The 26,451-nt window shown below is 44.2% G+C and overlaps 1 protein-coding gene across 1 annotated transcript in view; it reads right to left on the bottom strand.

Annotated features, from left to right (window-relative positions):
- Positions 1–9,952, bottom strand: part of Dsg2 (desmoglein 2) — a 45,967-nt gene extending 36,015 nt beyond the window's left edge. The window contains exon 1 of the mRNA XM_052741604.1: positions 9,766–9,952. Coding sequence (XP_052597564.1) covers positions 9,766–9,813 — 48 coding nt within the window. The 5' untranslated portion in view covers positions 9,814–9,952. The remainder of the gene's footprint in view (positions 1–9,765) is intronic.
- Between the last annotated feature and the right edge of the window lie 16,499 nt (positions 9,953–26,451).

Genomic DNA, 26,451 nt, shown 5'->3' with positions numbered 1-26,451 from the left:
TGCATTTGGGCCTGATGAATATTTAACAGGGGACTAGTGAAGTGTATGACTGTCACAATCTCCTGCCTGCTCTTCAGATACCAGGCTATCTCAATGTAACGACTGTGACTCACCCATTGAAGTCGGCTCCAACAGGAAGGCATCTGCTTGGTGCCATTTTACTGACTCAGAATTTTGAAACATGAATTGAGCCATACTGCACTACACCCAACCTGCCCTGTCCTATCCTGTAAGGAATTTTTATACGCAGTTAAGTTCTGTGTCATCATGGCCAGTTCCTAGACAAACCAACAGAAACCTCAAAAAAAGTCAAAAATACATTTTTATTCATTGTGGATTTTATTAGCATCCCTAGGTTATTCTCTAAGAAACATTACAGTGGCTAACAAAGTTAGGTTTTTATAATGTTTAATCTTTCTACTCTCTTTTTTCACCGTTTTTCACACTTGGGTGGCATCAGAATTACAATGAAGACTGCTTGGCCCCACCCTAGACTTCCTGTTCAATAGGTCTGGGTGTGGCCCAGGAACGTGCATTTCTATTCACTTTCCAGGTAACATTGGTGCTTCACAGCCTTGAAGGCCAGTCTCCAAAGCCACTGCCTAAAAATCACAGGCTAGCCAGGGAAAGAGCAAAAGCCTGAGCCTGGGCAATTTATAAACCAGATAATGAACCCTTTGATGAAGAGAGCTGTGTGCAGGCATGACTTCTACATGATGAAATTCAAGCACTGTGAATTATACAAGACTTCACCTTTTAAGTGCTAATCATGTGCCATAGCTTTAGAAATGTGTGTGTGTGTGTGTGTGTGTGTGTGTGTGTGTGTGTGTGTGTAGGCCAGAAGGTGTCAGATCCACTCAAGCTGGAGTTACAGACAGTTGTGAGCTGTCCCCTGCAGTGCTAGGACCTAACAGGATCCTCTTCAAGAGCAGAATGTACTCTCAACTGCTGAGCCATCTCTCCAGTCCCAAGGCTGCTTTAAAAGGTATTTTCCCTCTGGTTTCTATCTCTCCTTCAAGTTTACAAGTTTTACTAATCCTGGACATTTATCATTAAAAAAAAATTATCATTTTTACTGTCACATTTCTCTAACAGCCACAAGTGCCTTTGGAGTCAGACAAAACAGAAGGTAAAGTGTGTAGTGTCCTCCACTTCATTGGACAAGTGAAAACTGTGGGCTGTTTCTATCTTCTTCTTCTTTTTTAAGCTGCAGTACAGTTATTTCTGAAAATGACACTAATGATGGGTGATGTCATTCTGTATGCTGTGAAAATGTACTGCTCTGATTGGTTGATAGATAAAGCTGTTTGGCCAATGGTGAGGCAGAGTAAGGTTAGGTGGTACATTCCAACTGTAGAGATAGGAGAAGAAAAGAGAGCATAGGAGAAGCAAGATGGAAAGATACCAGTCAGCCACAAGCCACATGGCAAAGTACAGATTTATAGAAATGGGTTAATTTAAGATATAGCGAGCTAGCAAGAAGCCTGCCATGGCCATAGTTTAAAAATAATATAAGCCTGTATGTGTTTATTTGGGTCCAAGTGGCTGCGGGATCATGGGGCTGCCGCAGCCGGGCAGAACCAGAGAAAATTTACAGCTACACACTCTAAAAAATAAACAAACAAACAAACAAATAAAACGAGGGAAACTGATCTTCCTCATCACCGAGGTTTAGGACTGTAGCCTTCTTCCCACCACTAGATGGCACTGGTCTGCCAGGAAGGTCGACTCCAGGAGCCACTGCAAACTGACCCAACAATTGTCTCCAGAAAAGTGGACGGGCAATATGGAAGGGCTTGGAGAGCTGCAGGAACACGTTTGCAAGACTCTAGCCATGCAATTAGGTAAATTTTCCTTTACATTATCTTGCAGTTCTGTGCCCTGGCACGTGAGGGATGCTATCAGCTGTATAACTATCACGCTCTCTTGCCCACACTCCTCTTCCCCACCGTAAGCTTCACGATCACGGGAGAGTGTGAGTGCACCCAGAAGACTGTTTTGCACCCGCACAATTCATGAGTGTGAAGTGTGTGGGAGTCCAGTATTTCCTACTCAATCTATCTGGGCACTCAATATTTATGCCTCCCTCCCCCTGTTCTTATGCAGAGTAATGGGTCTCAGGTGACATTTTATAATATGTACATGACTGTACTCTGGTCTACCTTCTTCCCCCATGGTCCCGGCCCCTTGTTTGTCCTCCCCTTCCCTCCAAACAGCCCTCGAGTCTGCCCTATGACAGATATCCCATAACCCTCTTGATTCCCTCCTGCTTTGCTTATGCCTCTTCATTCCCTCTTCTAGCCCTCTTTTAAAAACAAATAAAAAACAACAACAACAAAAAAACAACCCAGAAAACTTTTATTGTTCCACATAAATATCATTTAAATAGCAATTCCATGTGTGAGAGGAAACATGCAATTTCGTCTGAATTTGGCCTATTTTTGCTTAACATAATAAGCTCCAATTTTATTTGCAAATTCTTTAATGAAATTCCAATTGCTTTGCTAGCTTCTCAAGCACAGGAAGAAATGAACTCATTTTGAAGGACCATTTCTGTGTCCAAGGAATTAATGAGTTTCTAGGCATACGCAAACAGGGATGCCACTCTAATGACTCTCAGAGTTTAGTTAGGAGAGAAATAAGGAAGTCATTATTCCTCCCAAGAGGGACAGGTCACAGGCCCCATGGATGCCTGAGACCCCAGGTAATCCTGACCTCTGTGTCTATGAGGTTATTTCTGACATAATCATATGGTCAGAAAGTTATAAGTTAGGCATAGTAAGAGATGAACAGCAGCTATAAAGATGATCACAATGATGTACAACAATGAAAGGTATTTAAATTTTACGCATTGTTTATACCTTGAACTCTTCATCTAAAAGTTTTCTAGCACGATAGGCCATGGTTAACTGGAACTAAAAGCCGCGGGGGCGGGGAGGGGGGGCACACCACAGAGGGAGACAGTCTTAACTGTGTGAAAACCATCTGCAAACAGGGTTCTGCGGAACCTACAGAGGCAGAAGGTACTTCCTGCTGGGAGGGAGGAGGTGGCAATGGGTGTGGCTTTGGGGAGGGTGCAGAATTGGTCTGTGTAGATAGAAGACAGATCAAAGGACAGAGATTCGAACACATGCACAGCAAGTGCTGTGTCGAGCATCTGGCACCCACCATATGACGCTGGCAGGCTGAAACTCAGACAAAGTGTGAAGGGCGTTTGCTGATGGTGAGGAATGAAGAGTCACCTCCAGCTTCGAATGAGGAGTTTGCCGCTGTGCTTCTGAATGATGTTCTGGTTCTACAGTACAACGACACAGGCAGGAGACAGTTTGAAGATGAAAGGAATAAGCCAGGAGAAACGGAAGGAGGGGCAGTCCTAGGATAATGGAAATGAGACAGATGGATGGAGGCTCATCCTTGGTGATGGAAGCCCTTGGCATGGGGACAACATGGGAAGGAGGCAGAGGAGGAGTAAGGCTTAAGGGTGAGCATCTGGAAGGCTTAGATTTTCAGGACACATGGAGGCTAGGTTAAGCTACGATGCTGAGGAAACTGATTAGGGAGCAACAGTGGGGTGTCCAGGTCAGTGATATCCAGCCTGGCCACACCTGGCTTCCCAACCTTCTTTCTCATCTGATCCCGGGGCCTGTACCCACTCAGCTGCTGCTACTCCCTTCCCAGCTTCTAGCCCCACATGATGTCTTCCAGTGAGGCACCCACTGACCGTCCTTTCGTTCTGTTTGCTCAGAAAAACGTGGTTATGGACAGAACTCTCTGGAGCGTAGAGCCACAATAAATCATTCCTTCTTTAGGTTGCTTCTGTTGGCATGCGCTCACAGTAGTATAAAGCTAAGTAACATGCCTCCCCAGAACACCCATTGGCAAGGAGTCTTTCTTGCCTCTTCCATTAGCTTGGAGGCTATCCTATGTACATCTTATACATTCCTCAGCCTTACAGTCTATGTTAAGGCAACATGGACTCTTCTAGCTCCTCACAGAACAGGCCTTCAGGCCTGTGCATAGTCCTCTCAACCTAGAATGTTCTCCCTCTTTCTGCCATCTCATCAATTTATAACTATTCTCCTATCTAGACTCGGACAGCCAGGGCTGGGCTGGTTGCTCCTTCTGTCCTGTGTTAATCTATGTTCTTATCTGTATCCAGTGGGAAATTAGTCATTTCATTGTGTTTATGAGACTGTGAGCATCATGCGGGCAGGACATGTGCTTGCTATAGACTTCTTGTGTCTAGCACACTGCCTAGCACTAACTGATTATACATAGCTGGTTTCTTTTCTTACAGGCATTTTTCATCTTACCATTACAGTGGGATATACATCCTGGCACCCCAAGTTCCTGCTTATCAAACTTTACCTCTAAAAAAAAAGCTCAATGGGTTTTGAAGTGAATAGGTTTAATGTTGTCATACCAAGTATCCTTCGGAAATGTTAGGATGAACTGAGCTGGGAAGATGTCTTTCATCACAGACATATGGTTAAAATGTGCTCCAAAGCAGCTGAGCTTTGTGGAACCCGTGGAGAAAAAGCTGTGTTAACAGGAGGCTTACCTACATCTATAGCTCATTTGGGCTTTCAACTGAGGCTTCTAATTTGGGGGGACTGGAGAAATGGCTCAGTGGCTAAGAACACTTGCTGCTCTTGCGGAAGGAAGACCTGGATTTGGCTCTCAGGGCACAATGTGGTATCTCACAATTGTCTGGAATTCCAGACCCAGAGGACCCAATGCCCTCCTCTGGCCTCTATGAGCACTGTATGCATGTAGTGTGCTTACATACATGAAGACACAACACTCATACACAAAATAAATAAATCTCGCCGGGCGGTGGTGGCGCACGCCTTTAATCTCAGCACTTGGGAGGCAGAGGCAGGCGGATCTTTGTGAGTTCGAGGCCAGCCTGGTCTACAGAGCGAGATCCAGGAAAGGCGCAATGCTACACAGAGAAACTCTGTCTCGAAAAACCAAAATAAATAAATAAATAAATAAAAATAAATCTCTAAGGACTATTTTTAATAGAATTTGATCTTTTTAAAAAATACCAACTCAGGAGCCAGTATGATGGTCCAGCGGTGGAGCAGGTGTTTGACGCAAGCCCAGCGTTCTCAGTTTGATCCCGCCACACATGGTAGGAGAGAAGGCTTGAAGATGTCCTCTGATTTCCACTATGGTATACATTTTCACACACACACACACACACACACAACTATTTTTGAAGAAAAAATATCAATCTACATCTGACTTTTTTTTTAAGACAGGGTCTAGTTTAGTTGTGTAGTTTGGAACTGGTTTAGGCTGGTTTGGAACTTAAAATGTAGCCCACGGGAGCCTGGAACTCATGACTCTATTGCCTTGGCCTCCTAAGTGCTGGGATTATGGATGTGTACCACCATACCCGGCTCGAATGTGTAATGATAGTTCCCCCGTGTGGAACTATTATTACCACTATTTTGGAAAATGTAGACAGTAATTCTCACTCTTACACTAGGATCAACTGGAGTTTCTGTAAATACATCTTTCTGGACCCCAGCCTTAGAGACTTGAGTTCAACTTAAGAATCCCTCACCATAAGGGAGAATTTAGACGGGCATAGCCTCATTTTCCAGGTAAAGTACTTTGACTTAAATTTATAATAAAAAAAAGCTGTTGGCATTTCCCCATTTACTAATTTTTAGAAACCAAAACACATGAGATGTGCTTTTCGAAATTCACGAATATCTGATCATCCTTGTGAGTGTCAATGTTCACTGTGCGTTTGTTTGTACTTTATTCTCAAATCTGTGCAATTTAGTTGCATAGTATACGCATAATTATCTAATTGCTGGCAATTTGTGGAGCCCACTTGTTAAACTGTATCCCCTAAAAGATGATGTTGAAATGCTAATGATTTCGAAACAAGGGTCTATGTAGATTTCCCTGAGCCCCTGGGGCTAGACCTCACTCAGGATAACTGGTGTTCTCTTAAAACCTGGACACAGACACACAGAGGGGGATGGCAGACAGCAAGAGGTGACCAAGAGAAGCTGCCACGTGAGGATGGGTGGACTAGAGTGATGTGTTGCAGAGAAGGATTGTCAAAGACAGCCTGCCAGCTGTCAAGTGCTGGAAAGAGGCATGATGGGACGCAGGGAACAGGACCCTGCCAACCTTGATCCTGGGTCTCCCAGCTCTAAAACTGGGAGACAGTAAACATCTGTTGTTTTAGGCCACCCAGTTTTAGTACTTTCTTATATGCCTGGTGAACGAATATGCTATTAAATACATCAGCGCACAGAACACTGGTGGGTTTGCACCCATAGCATTGAGTTTGACTTTTAAAACACAAACTCGGTTAAGGCAAAATCGAGGCACCTATTGAAACCACAGTTGTCTGCCCTCTTAGAATGGCTTTAAAACGTGTACAACATATCGCATTATAAGCCCAAGTATATTAAAATTAATTTAGAATTTATAAACTAAAAAAGTGATAGCAATTTCACATACTTTGCTACTGAAACATGAGTTTAAAGAGTCTACTAGGGTTTATTAGTGATATTTAAAATAAATGGTATTTTGAAATAACTAATACATTAAAATGTTGAACCATACTGTGAAAATGCCACGAGGTCTGCTAATGTGGTCACCTCGCCACAACTTAGACAAATGAGAAATCTCAGCTAGAGAATAGTGGGAATACATGTGCACGTAAGTCCCTGCATTTGGGAATACATGTGTACACGAGTCCCCACATTTAGGAGTACATTTGTACATAAGTCCCCAAATTTGGGAATATGTACTTAATAAGTTCCTGAATTTCTAGACACCACCTGAATTCTGTCTGTGGAGAACTTTATGATGGAGGGATCCCAGACGAACACTTGAAGAGGAAGCCTCTTGGGTTTTATTCAGGAAACTCTCTCATTTTGACAGAGTTGGTCTAAATGTGGGTGACAATCAACAGTTACTTTGTGGTGTGCCACTGAAGGAGCAAGCCAAAGACCACTAAAGGCTCCTCGGCAGGTTCAGTGCTCAACATGTGGGTTCAGCCACTCTGAGATGGGCCTTACTGAAATGCTTGGGACCAGATATGTATCAGATGTCAGTTTTTTTTTTTTTAAACAAAACCAATATATGTGCAGACTTTATTGACAAAGCATCTCCAATACAAAACTCCAGTCTGAAATGCTCTGAAATCCAAAACCTTTTGCGCTCCACCATGCTCAGAAAGCCTAGGGTCTGGGAGCATTTTAGGTGAGGACGCTCCACCTGTACTCCCATGACTCTTGAGGGAGGCTGCATGTCTGCTACTTCCCTGGTACGCAGATGTGGATGAGGTGGGTTTTTGTGGCAGTCTTATTCATCCTTTGCTGTCTAGTCTCTAGATCCACGGGTGGCCGGAGACAAGACACAGACAAATATCTCCTTACACATTCCACTCACAGTGTTCTCCAGACTGTGGAAGTGACCCTGTGGCTCTGGCCCATGCTCACAGGTGAGGCGGCAGCTCCCAAGTGGCTGGGTCTGTGACTTTGAAATTCCAACAGCTTAAATGACTGTAGGTTTTTTCAATCCTTTTTTCCAGGTGGACTCAAACTACAATGTTCTGAAATAAATCCCTTTTTATGTGGGTGCCTGTGCGTGTGCGCACATGTGTTGGTGTGTGTGTGTTGGTGTGTGTGTGTGTACACTTGTGTAGGTGTGGGGTTAACTTCATGGGTCGTTCCTTAGGGGCCATCCACTTTGTCTTTGGAGACAGGGTCTTTCACTAAACCTGGAACTTGCCAAGCAGGCTAGGCCAGCCAGCCATCACACCTCAGGGAGTCTGCCTGCCTCTGCCTCCTCAGCCCTGGGATTACAAGGGTACACCTCTGCCCTCGGCACTTCTTACATGGGTTGTGGGAATTGAACTCAGGACCTCCTACTTGCAGGGTAAACATTTCATCAGCTGAGCTCTCTCTAGTCCTAATTTTTTTTTCCTGGAACAGGCTAGCGTAAATGCTGTTATGTGCAGCTGAACTGACCAAACTGGCTACAACTTACACTCCTTCCTTTGAAGGATCCACGGCTTCTGCTTCCCACAACCTCACATAAACTGAGAACAGAATGCCAAAATGTCTTCTGTTCTTTTTTGTTTGTTTGTCTACTGTTCTTCATAGGTCACCACACCCCTTCGGATTTATATCACAAAACGCACTCTAGAAATACACAGACTAGTCCGAAAATTCTGTTCCTTTCCAAAGGAGTAGCCCATCCCTGTCTAATAAAGTAAAAATATGTAGACTGCTAAAATGGAAAGTCTAAACTTATCCGTTCCTTTGCGAGCCTATGAAATGGTTGCTTGCTATACCATGTGGACACTGCATAGACTTTCTTTTCTTTATAGGGGGAGAATTTGTACTGAACATTCCAGGTGAGCCCAGAACTGCTGGCTTGGAATTCCCCTTAGCTAGGAAGCAGCAAGGTGAGGGATAAAGTCACTCCTTGGGCCAAAAACAAAGCCCAACATTATGTCATAGAAAAATCTGATGAAAAATGACCTCAACAACATAGGCAAAGCAAAACCAAACAGCATGAAAACAGACTGTACCTACAGCCTGCAGTTCCTCATTATCAAACTCTCTATGGAAAGTGAGTTCATCGAAATCTTTGGATTGAATTTACTCATCTTTTCTCTGGTCTGCCTTAAAAGACAACCAAACCAAACTACTGTTTTCTACACCCCTATCGTCATTCCAGGATATCTCTCTCTCTCTCTCTCTCTCTCTCTCTCTCTCTCTCTCTCTCTCTCTCTCTCTCTCTCTCTCTCTAACTACAACCCCCCCCTCCTCCCTCCCCTCCACCACCACTACTCTAAATTCATTGTTCAGAGGCAGGAATTTCCAATAGGATGAAAATACTTGCTCTTAAAATTACAATAATGATGTAAGAAAACAAGGTATGATTTTGTATACCTAATCTCTCTGAACCTAATCTCTCTGAACCTATCTGTGAAGTCTCCTCGATATCATCCCACACTTGATTAAAACCCAGTTGGCAAATCTCTGAAAGTCACAGACATTCCTAAATTATATGCAATTTTGTTAGCTAACAAACGAACGAACGAACACAGCCATTTAAAATCCAAGTTGAGCATAGAAACCAAACAAAACCATAGACCTTGGGTCTGAACCTTGCCTCTAAGGCGGAAAGCCCTTTTCTTTAAAAAGGCCATTTCTGAAAACCCAATTTGATGATGGTGGCTTCAATTTTCCTCTAAATTATAAAAAGTATTAGATATGTTTTATACCGGGGAAGTACTAACTGTTCAGGCCAGTGACCAAAGCACTGTAACAATAAAACTTTAAGCCCTGTAAACAACACTTTTAAAGAAGGCATTTTTAGTTGCCATTTTTCACTCTAGGAACTCAGGTCTTTCCTGGTTTCCCGGTTCACTGACGTTGTCAGCAGGAGCTGCAAGAGCTGGGAAACTGCGGGAACTTTAGCGAACTTGCAAAAGGGTGCGCGTGGGACTTCCCACCGCCTCCATGTTTCCTAGTCCAGAAGGCTCCAGACAAAGTCGGGAGCCCCCAAGAAGGGATTTCCCTGCCCCAGGGCTCACCGTACCCACAGATCACAGTTAGGAAAGGTCACTGGGGCCTGAGTGTGACGGCCAAAGGGAGAGTGATCGAGCGTGAATTCTGCCCACCCGGCTCGCCGCAGGTCGGGCCCAGCGCTGTCCCACCGCGGAGGACACCGGGCGTGTTCTCGGTTGGGGCGCAGGGGGGTCACTGCACTTACCACCGCCAGCAGCAGCAGGACGCACCGGCCGCCCGGGCTCCGCGCCATCGCCTCGCTCCGCCGCGCCCTCGCCTCCGGGCCTCGCCGGCGGATCCTCCTGGCCAGGTCCCTCCTGTGGCCGCCCCTCTGCGCCTCAGCCCTGCCCGGGGTGCGGTTCCAGGTGTGGCCGGGTCAGAAAGGGTAGCCGGGGGGGGGGGGGGGGGGGGGGGGGGGGGGGGGGGGGGGGGCCGGCCCGCAGCCTGGAGGTGGGGAATGCGCTCCGCGGGGAGGTGCGAGCCAGTTCCCGCCCTCCGCACCTGGGGCCGTGACGTCCCCTCCTGGGGACCTTAGGTGGCTGGCCCCGCCCCGTCGTGTCTCCTTCCCGATCCCCTCCTCCTCCCGGATCAGAGTGGAGAACCTAGTTACTAGCCTGGGGTCCAGACCCCAGGACAGAGGATCTAAGGAGCGGAACTCGGGGAACCCAGAATCGCAAGGCTGGCGATGCGGGAATGAGCGCAGGTGGCGACCGGGAGACACGCGGGCCACGCGGCATGGGGCCTGCTGTTGGGAGCCAGGCTTCAGTAGTGTCCCTGTAAAGGCCTCTCACCTCTTCTCGGCGGCCCCTTCCAGCAGGTTTGCAACATTTCTGGCTCTGCGTGGAGACAGTGGAAGGCCCACACAGCAGGGCCAAAGAGACAGGTCGTTGACCTGCTGAACTCGGTCGGTAACGTCCAATACATTGGGCTGAGCTGCTGTAGGAATAAAATCAGAAAATCTTTATGAATCTTTCTGCAGTGGCCAGCGCTTAAGGACTCTGATAGCTGTGAAAAATCAAAACGGTATTATTGCAAGAGTGAGTAAAACGTTAAATTGAATTCTATTGTTATTATAATTACCATTATTTTTAGACACAGTCTCACTTAGTAACCCAGGCTGACCTCAGATTGAGATCCTCCTGCCTCACCCTGGCTGTCTAGCTCTGTGATTACAGCTGTGCTACCAGGCCTGGCTAAGTGAACTCCTGCAAAGCAGAAACTGAATATGGGCATCCAGACACTGGAGTCAGGACAGGTTGGAAAAATCCCCTGTTGCACGTAAGAAGTAAAGTATTATGGAAAACACTCGGGTAAATTTTAGTGTATTTGAATATATTTACATTAGTTACCTGCAGAAATATATTTTGAATTAACACAGTGTAGCATCTAAAGAAAGGTGTTTGCCGTAATCATTAGCTAATGGGGGCTTTACAAGTTTTACTTTTCACGGCTTATTGACATCTTTGTTTATTTCTGGTTGATATTACAGTAGTGGAAGACCCTTTATGCCTAGAGAGCTGATAGGGAACTGGCAAGACCAGTTTGTCACTAAAATTAGCTCAACTAGCCGAGTTACTTCTACAGTCACAAGTGGCCCCCCCTTTTCTCTGAGAATCCCTCACTCTTTGTCCCTCAATTTCAAATGTAGAGAGAAGATGGACTTTTAGTTTCTGCTCCTTCCTCTTGAACTAGGTGTGGGTGCTAGCAGAACCCTTGGCAATTTCCATTCTTCACAGTGCTGGAACTCCTAATTGAAGACTTACCAAAATGTGTTTTTGCAAACCTTCCCAGGAAGCCTTCTCTCAGCTCTGCTTAAGAGTGCTCTTGCCTTTGAGCCCTGTAGACACTTTTTTTTTCTTCACTTCATTATCAAGCCTGCAGGAGCTGTTTGCTAATGAAGATAATTGTACCTTCCAGGGTAGGAACTAGCTAATACAGAGTTTATTTCTGCTGAATTATTCAGCAGCCTCTGGGGGCTGTCAAAGCAAGCTTCAGGCAGCATTCCCTCCTTTAGATGTCTGTCCTAGGACTTGAGAAGTGTCAGTCCTTACGTGCACCACATGACATCACTTTGCAAATTCTAAGCATGGAGCTCAGTTGAAGGGACTTTCTGAGAATCAGATAATCATATCTACCTCTTTAGCTTCTGATTTCTTCAGACTGGAATGAGGTTAAACTTATTTCATAAATCTCCGCATATAGAGCCAAATATGGTCATTTCCAATGAAACAGTCAAGATGGCTTTGGGATAAAAGGAAATGTTGACTAGATGTGAACATTTTAACTCCCAGGCTCCCTACCTAAAGTTGGGTACACACATTTTCTTTAGATGCTTATAACTCATTAGCTCAAAGCATATTTTGTTCAAATAACTATATTCAAATACACTGAAGTTGGGCTGGAGAGAGGGCTTAGAGGTTAAGACGGCTTGTTGCTCTTGCAGAGGACCTGGGCTTGGTTCCCAGCACGCACATGGTGGATCACAACCATTAGTAACTCCAATTCCCAGGGGTCCATCTCCCTCTTCTGACCTCTGTGGGCACCAGGCACACATGTGGTTCACATATACACACACAGGCAAAAAACACACACACACACACACACACACACACACACACACACACACACATATTAAAATTTACCTGTTTTCCATAAAGGAGATGAGAATAATCTTTAAGTGATTAGTCTTGGATTCACTCTTAATATCACCTAAAATAAAGCATAAAGGTTTTATAAAGGTCAATAAAACTTAGCGTGTCTCCTCCCTACATCACTGCCTCCTCTCCCCACCATCTCTTGGCCTCAGACATCTTTTTATACATTGACACTTCTTAGCTAAAGAAAGGTCAGATGGATAGCTGGCCACTTAAGTCCAGTGACAATCCTTCTAAGTGCATTATTAGAGTTAATCTTTGAGACTTTGAAAGCCAGATCTGGCTGTTGTCCTAAGAAAATACCCCCCCCAAGAAAATCATAAAAGTGTGTGACTTTTATAAGACATGAGATTGCTATGGTCAGTAGATTTTCCCACAGAACTTTGATTAGTAAAAGGTACCAAGTTGGGGATGTGACTCAGTGATAGAGTGCTTGCCTAGCAGGTACTGGTACCCTGGGTTGAAGCCCTGCCCTGCCTCTTGCCATGACCAAAATGCCTGTCAAGAAACAGCTTAAGGAAGGGCAGAAGGGTTTGTTTGGCTTACAGTTTGAAAGATCGAATCCATCAGGACAGGGAAGGCATGTGGTGGGAACTAAAGGTATCTGTTTACATTGAGCCCTCTGCCAGGAAGTGGGGCTAGACTGTGAGACCTCAAGGTCCACTGTTGCTGGAGTTTTCCTGCCTGGCCCACAGTCAGGGCAAATCTCTCTCACCCGCCAGTCCCAAGCCGCTCAAACCCGATCAAGTAAACACAGAGACTTATATTGGTTTCAAACTGTATGGCCGTGGCAGGCTTCTTGCTAACTGTTCTTACAGCTTAAATTAATCCATTTCTATTAATCTATACCTTGCCACGTGGCTTGTGGCTTACCGGTACTTTACATCTTCCTTGTCCTGATGGCGGCTGGCAGTGTCTCTCTGATTCAGCCTTCCAGTCCACCTCCGGCAGCCCACTACCTCCTTTAGCTAGACCCAGTCTAGCAATGGTTCTGCAACTTCCCAGAACAGCGCCACCGTCCGGGGACCAAGTGGTTGAACACATGCTTCTGAGAACATTTGACATTCTACCCATAACACTAACACTATAAAAAATAGATAGATAGATAGATAGATGCATAGATAGATAGATGATAGATAAGTCTAAGTAAGAAAGTAAGACAAAGACACAGAACAAAATATGAATTTTCCCTCGTAACCTAGAGGGATAATACAGGGAGGAATCTGTTTTTACTTTAGATTTGTGGGGAAGGAATGATCAAGTACTCTCTCTCTCTCTCCCTCTCTCTCTCTCTCTCTCTCTCTCTCTCTCTCTCTCTCTCTCTCTCTCTCTCTCTGGCTTTTCCCCCTTTGCTTATTAAAAATGATTTTATATTTATTTTGTCGTTGTGTGTGTTAGGGGAGGTGCATGTGTCAATTCAGGAAGTCGGAGGGTATATGTATGGAAGTGAGGAGGTACCTTTAATCTCTGAGCCATCTTGCCTGTTCTTTCTTAACCCTTCCCCTGCCTGCTTATGCAATGATGTGTCTTTTGAGGTGTGTTTTCATTTTCATCTTCTTCCTTGACGCCGGACATAATCTGCAGTTGTTTCTACTGTGCAGACCTGTCACAGTCTTTCCTTCTAAGCTTCAAACTTGGGCCATCACCGTGAGGATATTGCATGGGAACCTCAAACGACTGTGATGATGCGGTAGAGCTGTCACCTCAGCACACTGACAGAGAAGGATTTCCCTGCCTTGTTACTGCCTCTCCAGAGCAAATGTGCTCATTCCTCACATGCTCGGTACAGTGGGTGGTGGCCTTGTCACTTAGCTACCCAAGCCAGACCACAGGAATCATCCTCAATCTCACATTAGGATTTTCCGTATGCACAACTGCTGTGTGTAGCAGCAATCACTGTGATGCATGGCTATTTCACCCAGGTCAACTGCTTTACCCATCACTCTGTCTTAAGACTGCTAGTTCCACAAGAGTAGGAATCATTTGATAGTCGTGGTAGGCTCAATCCTGGTCTCGGGGTCATAGTGGATGATCAATAAAAATCTGTTGGACCAAGCTTTAATTATGAGTGAAAAAATGAGTAGTATGGAGGAGAATGCTTTGAATATTCATCATGATTGAATTAATAGATTAGTTAGAAAATGCTGGTCTGTGATGTGTGTTTCTTGCCTCTCTCTGTGTGTGAATGCATTCACATGCACATACATGTGATTTGTGTATGTGTGTTTCCTTAGCAACCCTGCAGCCAAACAAAGATAGCAGGTGTGAGTCAGGTTGTGGAGCACTCTGGCTGATGGTTGAGAGACTTAAGAATCCAGGATATATATGGAGCTGAGTGTGGCTGGGACGGGGAGGGACAGGGTGAAGCTGTAAGAGTCCAGGAGCCAAGTGAGAACAGAGTTCATCGCCCCGAAGGTGGAGAAACTAACAGAATTGTCATCTCCTCAGTCCTGGTGAAGGAGCCATGTCCTGTGGCCCAGAGGCCAAGGTGTGAGTGTCAGGCGGTGAGAACTGGGGCCTTGGAGTGTCTGGATTCTCCAGTTTGTTGGACCGGAAGCCAAATGCAGCTTATGGACTGGGAAGAAAGCGCTGATAGGCTAAGAACCCCTAACGGGAAGGTGCGCAGGTACTGTTGCCTTTCTGAGAGTTGCAGAGTGGTAAAGTCAGCAGAGGAGGCAACACACCGTTAATAAACAGTCCACACCCTGGAGGCAGACACAGCCCTGAGCACTGCTGGAGATGCCAATAGTTAGAAGACTGATACAGCCTACCACAGTGAGTCAGTGTCTCACTCAACAGCTCCCCACACGTTCTTCTGTGAGTCAGTGCACTAGGACCTGTGACTGTGGGGACAGAGTCCCTTACCCTCAATATTTGAAGGAAATCGTTAATTGATCGCGAAGTAGAGGAGAAATGGAAAAAAGATGCAAAAGTAGCAAAGAGGAACTTGTGCAGTGGGGGAAAACGTTTCCTCTTGGGTCGAAGTAGTGATCAAAACGTGATCATGCTGCTTTGAGATGTACACAGAATGGGCCTGGGAAAGCCCGGCCCGGCCTTGCTGCCCTGCTAGCCTGACACTCCCTCCCACTGACTCATGCCTGCTGTCATTTAGCTGAAGGCTCCCTTGGCATCCAGTGAGTGTTATGGGGAGGTGGCATGTTGATCCATTGTCCATGATCTGCATATGACTCTGCCACCACAAATATGCCCCCGTGCTCTACCTCAGAGCCTTTGTTCCCAGTGTCCCGTTTCCCTTTGCACAACTCTGTGCAAAGTTAATTTCTTCAGTCTTCACTTTCTTTGTTCTCTCACTTTATCTTCTCCATAAAGTCCTCCTTTGGTGTAATGTTCCCACTGTCCCTATTCGTGCTTCCCTGTGTCATGTTTCTCTGTGGTACATCACATCCTAACGGACTGTATTTCTCTTACTACGTTGTCCAGAATGTGAACTCTGTCTGGGCCCGGATGTTTCTCTGTGAACTGCTGTGTATCCAGTTTCTCTTGGAAAAGCATAACTCTGAAAAAAACACATGTGTATGGAAACGGGGCTTGAGGAGAGAAGAGGTTTCTAGGAGTGGAAAGGAAACAATGAGAGAGAGGGACCGAGAGTAATCAGAACCCACTGCCCACATTCATGAAAATGTCTAGGAACAAATTCAATAAAAAATCAAACAGGCCAACTCATACAACTGTTAGTTAAATGTGTGAGTGGAGAAGTGAATAGGCTTTTAAAATTATTGTTGGACTGTGTGTGTGTGTGTGTGTGTGTGTGTGTGTATGTGTGTATGTGTGTATGCGTGTGTGTATATGTGTGTATGCGTGTGTGTGTATGTGTGTATGCATGTGTGTGTGTATGCGTGCGTGTGTGTGTGTGTATGTGTGTGTGTGTGTGTGTGTGTATGTGTGTGTGTGTGTATGTGTGTATGTGTGTATGCGTGTGTGTGTATGTGTGTATGCATGTGTGTATGTATGCGTGCGTGTGTGTGTGTGTATGTGTGTGTGTGTGTGTGTGTGTGTGTGTGTGTGTATAATAAGGGCAAAGTGGGAAAGAGTGGGAGGACATCAGTTTCCTGGAGCTTATGGGTAACTCTCCAAATGAGGGAGGGCTGTGGTTGAGCCTAGTTCATGATGGACAAAATTCTCTGACTTTCCCAGTTTTTCAAAGGTGGCTGTGAAGCTAGAAAGCTTAGAAGCCAATAGTGAGCGTCTCTGTGTCCACCCAAAGTGTGACAGTCATGATTGTCCACTCGACAGGACTAAGTGTCGCCATGGAAACACACCTCTGAGCATGCATATGAGCGGTTCCCAAAAGATTTAACACAGAGACGCCTGACTCTGAATGTGGGTGGCACCATTGCTGTGGGATGGTCTTTCTGAATGCTGTGAATATGAGTTGCTACCATTGGTTAATGAAGAGGCTGCTCTGGCCTATGGAAAGACAGGTTATAGCCAGGCAGGAAATCCAAGCAAAGATACAGGGAGAAGAAAGGCAGAGTCAGGGAGACACTCTGGGCCCGGGGAAGGGGGGCTGGGGCAGGGGCAAAATGTAATGAAATATAGGCAAAGCCACAAGGCACCATAGATTAATAGAAATGGGTTAATTTAAGATGTAATAGCTAGCTAGCAATAAGCCTGAGCCATAGACCAAACAGTTTGTAATTAATATAAGCCTCTGAGTAATTATTTTATAAGCGGCTGCAGGACCGTGGGTGGGAGAGATTTGTGGGCCCAGACTGAACAATAAGATAAGGGGAGCCAAGTACCAGCCTTCCATATCTCAGCTTCCTGACTGGGGGGTACAATGTGACCAGCTGCCCCACACTCCTGTCTCAATGCCTTCCCTACCACGACAGACTGCGCTCTTCTTCTGTGAGAGAAAATAAAGCCTTCCTCAGGTTGCCTTTGTGGGTGTTTTCTTACAGTAAAGAGAGAAGTAACTAATACCCAGGAGGACAGAGTGAGAAAGCAGGATCGATCTGGAAAAGTCCCCTTCCCTCTGGGACCGAGAAGGACAGACCTTCATTGTGGGAATTCAGTACTAGAACGGTTGATTTTACCCACTCATGGGGAATCTGTGGCTTTGGTTTGCCCTGGATTGTTTATGGGAATTCTTAGAAAGATAAAGCCACCAGCCATGGTCAGGAATGAGAGGAGGGTGTCCTTGGCTGCTGACAATAGCTTGGAATCCATCTGCAGCTTGACAGGGTGGAGGTGGGGGTGGGGTTATGGGAAGCCAACTGCAGTGTTTACAGAAACCATCAAACAGAAACCACTACTGACTGAAGGGGACTAGTGGGCCGGTAGAAACGCACAGAAAGAAACACTCAGAAGAAGAAAAAGGAATTTCTCGGCCATCTCATTCACTTGCACACAGATAAGTAGCATTCTTCTATTTAACAAAAAACAAAACCAACCAACCAATCAACTACCGACCACAAAACAACAACAACAAAAAACAGCAAAACAAAAAGCTAACTAGATACCATGCAATAGCTTTGGAACACAAACCCAGAAGGTCTTGTTAAAATCATGTTGGGTTGAAAATCTTTTTGACAGAATCTAGCATGATGGGTATAAGACTTTAGAACAGACATGCAGCATCTCAAAAGTAAACCTCCCAAGGACTTACAGAAAATACCTACTTTAATCCACTTTAAAGATTATTTTAAAACATATAAACGTGAATATGATCTTTTCAGAACTGCAATGCCATTTGAGTTGATATAATGATTTGTTAGCATTCAAGTTCAGAAGTCTGTGGATGGTTGACTCTGTTAAGATCCTTGGGATGCAGTTAATGTTGGGCAATAGTGATGTTTTGTTTTTTTTCTAGGAGCCTAACAATGCTAGAATATGTGCCTAATATGCCCCAGGTTTGAGTCTAGGTGCTGAAATAAGGATGGCGTTGGCTTGCATTCTCTGGAGGAGGTAGGAGGCGAGAGAGGCGTGCCTGTGTGTGCTTGTCTTTGTGTTTCTACAGGAAAGGCAGTAAAAAAACATTGCTATGGAGGTCATATGCATGAGCTGCTCTGACTGAAATGACATTCTTGAATCCCAGTTAGATCTTGTGAATGGCATTTCTATTCAGTAGGTCTACTTTTGTAGCAAAAAGAGTCGAAAACCTCGGAGCAGGAAAAATAGTAATTTAGTCAAGTCTGCTTCTGTAACAAACACACGGGGAACGGGAATGCTGAATCAGCCTCTCACGTACTGTTAGGGAGGGCATCAGAACCTTGTCTAGCATTTCAGGAGAGTGGTTTTCGTTTTTTTGGGAAAGGGTTTCTCTGTGTAGTCCTGGTTGTCCTGGAACTCACTCTGTAGACCAGGCTGGCCTCAAATTCACAGAGATCCTCCTGCCTCTTTCAAGTGCTGGGATTAAAGAAGTGTGCACCCCCCCCCCATGCCCCCCCCCCGCCCCCCCGAAAAGTGATTTTAAATGTGTTTTGTTTGCACTGTTACAGCTTTATTTTTGTTAACTAGTTTGGTTTTCATCACTTCTAGTTCTTTCTCAAGGTAGAGATTTTATTAAAAAGGAACTGTGTTCAAATATTAAGCAACCCATAAAACAAAAGTTTGATACAGGGCCTGGAGATGTAGCTCAGTTGGTAGACTTTTTGCCTAGCATGCACAGAGCCCCGAATCTGGCCCCAGAGTCACGCAATTGTAATCCCAGCACTTTGGAGGTAGAGTCAGGAAGACCAGAAGTTCAAGATCATCTTTGACTACTTAATGGGTTCCTGGATAGCTTGTGATACATGAGACCTTTCTAAAAAGCTTTATACAAAGGAAATAAATGGAAAAGCTTGCTTTCGATGATTTATACTTCACGATTGCAATAACCCTTACTAGTTTGTGTAAGGATATTGTGGTTGTTTTTTCAATACAAACCATAATGTTTATTATAATACAAACATGACTGTATACCTTGAAAGGTGGCCTGTCATTTAGCTAGGCAATTGTCAATTAACTTTCTGCATAATTTTCTACTTCACCCCCTACCAGACTGTCTCTCTTAACTTTTGCTAAGTGATGTCAGACCTTTGGAATGAGTCACACAGGTTTCATGTGAATTCAGCTATAATAAAAGTAAGCCCGGCAACAAAAACTTCTTTTGATTAATTTTCCAGTGGGTATACAGGAGGGAGAAAGTCTGCCATTGTTTTTACTTCTTAATATTGGGATTAGAGCTGCCATCTAAATTCATTGGTTATTTGAATGTCAAGTGAACAGGTTAAACAGAGTGGTATTCCAGGGAAGCCTTGGAGTTGAATAGACTGAAATCCACATGAGACTGTATGTGAAGAACTTCTCTGCAGTCACTAAGAGCATGTGAATTTCCCTTGTTTATTGTGAGACAATCAGCCTGTCTCAGAATTTTCAGTAGTTGCTGTGGTGGTTTGAAAGAAAATGGCCCTCATAGGGAGTTGGCACTGTTAGGAGGTGTGTCTTTGTTGGAGTGAGTGTGTCCTTGTTGGAGTGGGTGTGTCCTTGTTGGAGTAGGTGTGTCCTTGTTGGAGTAAGTGTGTCCTTGTTGGAGTAGGTGTGTCCTTGTTGGAGGAAGTGTGTCCTTGTTGGAGTAGGTGTGTCCTTGTTGGAGGAAGTGTGTCACTGTGGGGATGGGCTTTGAGGTCTCCTACGGTTAAGCTATGTCCAGTGCGGAATACAGTTCACTTCCTGTTGCCTGCAGATCAAGATGTAGACCTCTCAGTTCCTTCTCCAGTACCATGTCTGCCTGCAAGTCCTCAAGTCTCACCATGGTGATAATGGACTAAACCTCTGAAACTGTAAGTGAGCCCAATTAAATGTTTTCCGTATAATAGTTGCCCTCATCATGGTGTCTCTTCACAGTGATAGAAACCCTAACCAGATGCCATCTTAAGAACAAAGTAAAAATGTGTGGCAGAGGATGATTGTTGTCCTAGGATATGAGTTTCCAGTTTAGAATTTGGTCAAGCTATTAAAAATGACCACTTTCTCCCAATGGAAGATAGTCAAATCTGATTCCTTTTATTTCCCAGCCTCTGGCAGCATTAAGCCAACTAGTCAGAATGTGAAATCTGAGTTACAGGTGTTTATTCACACCGAGGTGGTCCTATACAGGAAGACATCAAAAATATGATTTATTTATTTATCTTTTTTTGTTGTTTAAAAGTTTTTTTTTTTTTTTAAACAAGCTCTCTATTATATAGCTCTGGCTGTCCTCGGACTTGCTAGGTACTCTATGTGGATCAGGCTGGTCTCCAACTCACAGAGATCCACCTGACTCTGCCTTCTGAGTGCTGGGATTAAAGGTGTGTGCCATCACTCCTAGTATGATTTTATTTTGAGGCAGAGTTTCATGGTGGTCAGATTGGCCTTGAATTCAATATGTAACTGAGGATAACTTGTTCTTAAGTTAGCCATTGACCAGCAAGTCCCCCCAGACATGGCTTGAACATCTGAATTAAAAAAAAAAAAAAAAAGAAAGGCTGTTAACTCCACCCCAGGCCACTTGGCCTGGGCAGGCAGAAATCAACCCTGAGCTTATGGCAGCAGGTGGTTGAGCACCATTATGGTAAACAAGTACAGACAGGGTGGGGAAATGGGAGATCGAAGCAGAAGGAAGAGCTCATGTGCTAGGGAGAGAGGCAGATCTGAAGAAGCGAGGGTGGTAAAGAACGGTCTGATGTGGGTGGCCTGCTTGCCATCTGGGGCCATGGTGATGTCTCGGCCTGGGCCATGGCTCTGCCGCTGCTGCCGCCTGTGTTGACGTCCATGGCTCTTGTTGCCACCGAGGGTACACAGAGGCCTGGAGTCCGGCTCGACAGATGAGGCCATGTTGGTCTTTGAGGATCAAGCTGCTGCTGGCGCCATACAGATCTGGGTGGCCTGTGCTGCTACCCGGGGCCATGGTGACATCTGGATCTGAACTGCCGTGGAGGGCCATGTCTGGGTCTATGGCCATACCGAAGCCAGGGTCTGTGTTGATGTCCATGGCTTCGTTGCCACCAAAGGCCACATGGATGCCCAGTTTCTGGGCCACCACCTGTAGCCATGTTGGTGTCTGAGGACTGTGCCTCCGCTGGGCGCATACAGACCTGAGTGACAAGCTGAGGGCAGAGGCATATCTGGATCCATTTTGTTAGTTTGTTTTTGGTTTTTCTTTTAAACTTTATTTTATCTTAGGGGAGAGGTTGCAAGGGCAGAGGGTGGAATGGGGAGATGATGGGGTCAGAATACATGATGTGAAATCCACAAAGAATCAATAAGAAGTTTTTTTAAAAAATGAAAAGGAAACTTTTCAAAACAAATAAATACAAAGGCTGGGCAGGGCAGTAGTGGCACACACCTTTAATCCCAACACTCAGGAAGCAGAGGTAGGCAGAGTATGAGGCTAGCTGGATCTACAGAGTGAGTTCCAGGATAGCCAGGGCTAAAAAGAGAAAGCCTGTCTTAAAAATAAAAAACAAACAACCCCCAATGAACAAACAAACAAACACCCCAAAAGGCTGTGGATCAGATGGTGTCAATGGTTTGAGATTCTGTAGGGTAGGCAGTCAACATGCCTAACTTAGAGTTCATTTTAAAGATTTAAAATGCAAATATAACTTTCTAAATACTTGCTATGCCCCAAATCCATTTTATAACTACCAGGACCTGATGGGGTACAGATGGCTGCTATCCTTATAGCAATAGTCCACATAGACTAAGCAATCTGCTGTGAGTTTGAATTCTGGGAGCTTGTCTCCAAAGTCTGAGCTGTTGTTAATGACAAACGCAGAATACACACGGGCACAAACAGAATGAAACTGTTTAGGCTTAACTTTTGTTAATCATTAAAACAGATATTTCTGATTGATTAGTACATGGAAGAAGATTTCTCTTATTTCAAAATTTTCTCTTAGTTTCTCCCACAGTAATTCGGCTTTCTGAAATTTTTAGTGGGTTTTCTTTACACGACAACTCATTATTTCCCGTCTTTTACAATGTCTCCGGGCTTGCTTCTACAGAGGAGAGATCTTTGGCTAGCCAGAATTGGCAAAGGAGGCCCTTGCAGGCGTTGGCATGTAGGAAAAGCCCTGGGAGAGCTTTGGCTGACAGAGTAGGTCTGCTGTTGCCTTGGCCACAAATTTGTTGTTGGTTTGTTTCACTGAGAGAAGACTCAAAGACCAGCATAAAAGAAGACAGCTGCAGGGATCTAAGATGGTGTATCTACAAAGAACAGCAAGGCTTTTTGATTATTTATTTGTTTGTTTTTTTTTTGTTTGTTTGAGACAGGGTTTCTCTGTGTAGCTTTGGAGCCTGTCCTGGATCTCGCTCTGCTGACCAGGCTGGCCTTGAACTCATAGAGATCCACGTGGCTCTGCCTCCTGAGTGCTGCGATTAAAGGTGTGCGCCACTGTCGCCTGGCTGTTTGTTTTGTTTTTAAAGTCAACTTAGGGGCTGGAAAAATCACTCTGTGCTTAGAAGCACTTGCTGTTCTTGCAGAGGACCCCAGTTCAATTCCCAGCGCCCATGTTGGGGAACTCAAGACCACCTGTAACCCTAGCTCCAGGACACTGGCTACCCTTCTGTGGCTCTGGAGGTACTGAATTCATGTGCATATATACACACAAAGATGCATAATTAAAATAAAAATAAAATCAAAAAATAACTTGGATATCAACTCATGGCCATAAAGTAGCTTCCGAGGAGAAATTTGGAGTTTCTAGCAGCTGTGAAGATAGGTGAGATACAGAAAAGAATGTGTTCTAGAACCTACTAGATAGAAATGGATTACAATTTTGAAGGGACGGGAGTGTCTGCCTCATCAAGAATAAGGTCTGGTCATACATAGACTTTCAATTGCATCTATCTAAATGAAGTTAGGTGAAAAAAAAACTAGGTTGTTCTTATTTTTCATTAACAATACTAGAAAGCATACTTCTTGAATGCAGAAACCGTGGGCACGTACTGAGCATTACTGTCTAGCCCATGGATTTGACAGTGAAAAGACTTGTTTCAGCTACTCCAAGCTTTGAGGTTATTTGAGGCAGGTGTGTGTGTGTGTGTGTGTGTGTGTGTGTGTGTGTGTGTGTGTGTGTGTGTGTAAGCCTGTGTTTTGCCTTGTAGTTTGGATTACATAAATCACACTTCAGTTCAAGTCAGTTAAACATGTTAATAATGAGGAATTCAGTGCACTGTAACAGTGAGAAATATGTGAGGCGTAAGACTGAGGATATGATGGTCTCATATTTGGCCAGAATAAAAGTAAAATGAAGGTTAAAATGTGCCATTTCTCATGGGCCATGGAAGGAGTCTTTTTAATATAATATTTTTATTAATTCTTTGAGAATTTCATACAATTTTTTTTTTATTGAAAGAACTATTTTAAGAAAGTCATTTTTACACAGGGCACATTTCATACAACCTCTTCCAAGTAGTTTGTTACTAGCTCTCTAGATTATTCTTAAAGCTTCACTAGAAAAAAGCCTGTGACTTCCAAGTAGCTTGTTTGGGTGCCTATGACATCTGTCAGCAGAAACTGTAATTAAGTTCATCTTAAAGACTTGGTCTTCGATTTAAATGCCCCAACTTCTATCTATCTATCTATCTATCTATCTATCTATCTATCTATCTATCTATCTATCATCTATCATTTATCTATTTAACTATCTGTATGTCTTATGTCTATGCTTATGTTATATTGTACATGTGTGTGTTTGATATAGGGTCTTGTTATATAGCCCAGACTGGTCTCAAAATCATGCTGTTCTCCTGCTTCAGTCTTCCAAGTGCTGGGATTATAGATGTGAGCCATTATGTCCCACACTTTAAAACATTTTCTCCAGTACTGGGAATTGACCCTGAGTCTCTCATAGGCTAAACCAGTCCTCTGTCACTGAGATACACCCTCAGATGGCTTTACTACTTATTGTGAAACAAAGTCTCACTGAGTTGTCCAGGCTGGTTTTGAACTTGCAGTCATCCTGCCTCAACCCTTGGAATAGCTAGGATTACAGAATTGTACCACCAAACCTGGATGCTTTTATCTCTGGGCTATATGTCTATATTTCTAACCCTTCTTATTATTGCCTTTATTTTTGACATACTCTTTCTAATTTTTCAGGTATTGCTCAAGTTTTAGAGTGGATAGTGAAGAGTGTATTCCAAGTAGTTGTTCCTAGAGGAAGGTGATTGTAGACACACTTTTATGTTTATTCTTTGTTGTGTCACCTTGGAGAGATTGCCATTCCAAGTCTCTGTATCTGTGACTACAGTTTAAGATACACTGTGAGACTTTATTTAGAGTATGGGGTTATCTCAGCATACAGCAAGGGCAACACTTGGCAATATCAGTTCCTGTTCTGGTAATTGCAACCATTGGTACACTCTCCCACTGCTGTTGTTTCGAGTTTTAATCCTGGCACCATTATATCTATATTTCTCTGTCTTATATTGGTAGCAAAAATTTTTAAGAGAAAGAAATAACACAAACCTGAGCATGGCTGAAGTGTTGGCTGTGGACAAATCTCAGCTCATGGTGAACCAGGCAAAGCAGCAGGATCCTCAGATTGTGTAGGGAAATCTATAGCTTCTGGAACCTGGAATTGAAATGATTGTTACATTTTTTTATTTAGCAGTTGCTCCTTTTCCATAAAACCATCTCAGCCTGTGTTACTGAATAAATGTTAAGCCATGTAATTTTTGATTCGTAATTTCTCTTTGTAGACTCGGCAGAGTGTGTGAAAAAGTAGACCAGCCACCAACACGGAGTCTGCTTGTATTTGTTTCCAAACTGTTGATGTCAGTGAAGCTAGACAGTTGCACATATACCTTTTATACTGTGACTTTGTCTTTAAGGTCCCCAAATGAAAATGAAGCGGTTTTGCCTTATTTTGTTTCAGAATGTGTTATGTGTGTGAAGTGATGTCAAGGGTTAAACACACAGGTGTGTGTGCATGTGTGTGATGTGGGGGGGGCAGAAGTCAAACTCAGACATCATTTCTCAGGTGCATCCACGCTGTTTTGAGACAGGATCTGTGCATTTGCCTGGAGCTCACTGGTGAGGTCAGGCTGGCCGGCCAGTGAGCCCTGGGCATCTGCCTGGCTCAGTCTCTCCACTGGCTGGGGTTATTATCTGGGTTTTAGAGGCTTAATGCTTGGGCTGATAAAGTATAACAAGCATTTTATCAATGGAGTCATCTCCCCATCTCCAGTTCTGTCATTTTTATTTCTTGAACTTTCTATGAATAGAATCCAGTGATGTGAGATGTCTTTTTGACCACTGAACTTTGCCAAAACAGAGCTAGATGGTCCTTCAAGTTCCTGCTTCACAGAAAAACTGCCAGACATTCTGCAGGACACAGAAAAAAGTGACTGATTGTGGTGGTATTGTGTTTCCTGAAATATTGTGCACCCTAATAAACTGGTGTTATTAATTAACTGGGTTCAGAGACAGAACAGCCACAATATTAAACATAGAGAATAGGCAGTGGTAGCACACGCCTTTAATTCCAGCACTTGGGAGGCAGAGCTAGACAGAAATCCATATGTTCAAGGATACAGCCAAGCATGGTGACTCATGCCTTTAATCCCAGAAAGTGAGCCTTTAATCCCAGGGAGTGATGGTAGAAGGCAGAAAGATATATAAGGCGTGAGGACCAGGAACTAGAAGCATTTTGCCTGGTTAAGCATTTGGCTGGTTAAGCTTCAGGCTTTTGAGCAGCAGTTCAGCTGAGACCCATTCTGGATGAGGACTTACAGGCCTCCAGTCTGAGGAAACAAGGTCACTGAGGATCCAGCGAGGTGAGGTAGCTGTGGCTTGTTCTGGTTCTCTGATCTTCCAGTTCACCCCAATACCTGGCTCAGGTTTGTTTTTATTAATAAGACTCTTTAAGATTTCTGCTACAACTGATGAACTTTGCCAATAGGTGAAACAGTCCTTCAAATTTCCTGCTTCACTGAAAAGTCTGCCAGAGACTCTAGACCTGTAGGCTGAAGATAGATGCCCCAAAGTTGCAGAGGAACTTTGGATGACTGTCCAGGCAGCCAGATGTCTCTGTCATTTCTAGAATATTGGAAGTTGCTTACAATGCACTTCCTGTTTACTCAGGTGATAGTATATCCTTCTGGGGTCTTTGATGGGGTTGAAGACTAGATAGTTATAACTATAGTTTTCCTTAGTAATGATAAAAGATAAATTAGATATAAAACTTTAGAGTCACAAATATAGGATAGGTAATAGAATATTTTCTTTAATTTTACCAAATACAAAT

This window comes from Peromyscus californicus, unplaced genomic scaffold (assembly GCF_007827085.1).
Source record: "Peromyscus californicus insignis strain IS unplaced genomic scaffold, ASM782708v3 Scaffold_17__1_contigs__length_78620276, whole genome shotgun sequence".
Classification (NCBI taxonomy): Eukaryota; Metazoa; Chordata; class Mammalia; order Rodentia; family Cricetidae; genus Peromyscus; species Peromyscus californicus.
Note: the sequence above shows the minus strand (reverse complement) of the source record. Positions and strands in the feature narration are given on the sequence as shown.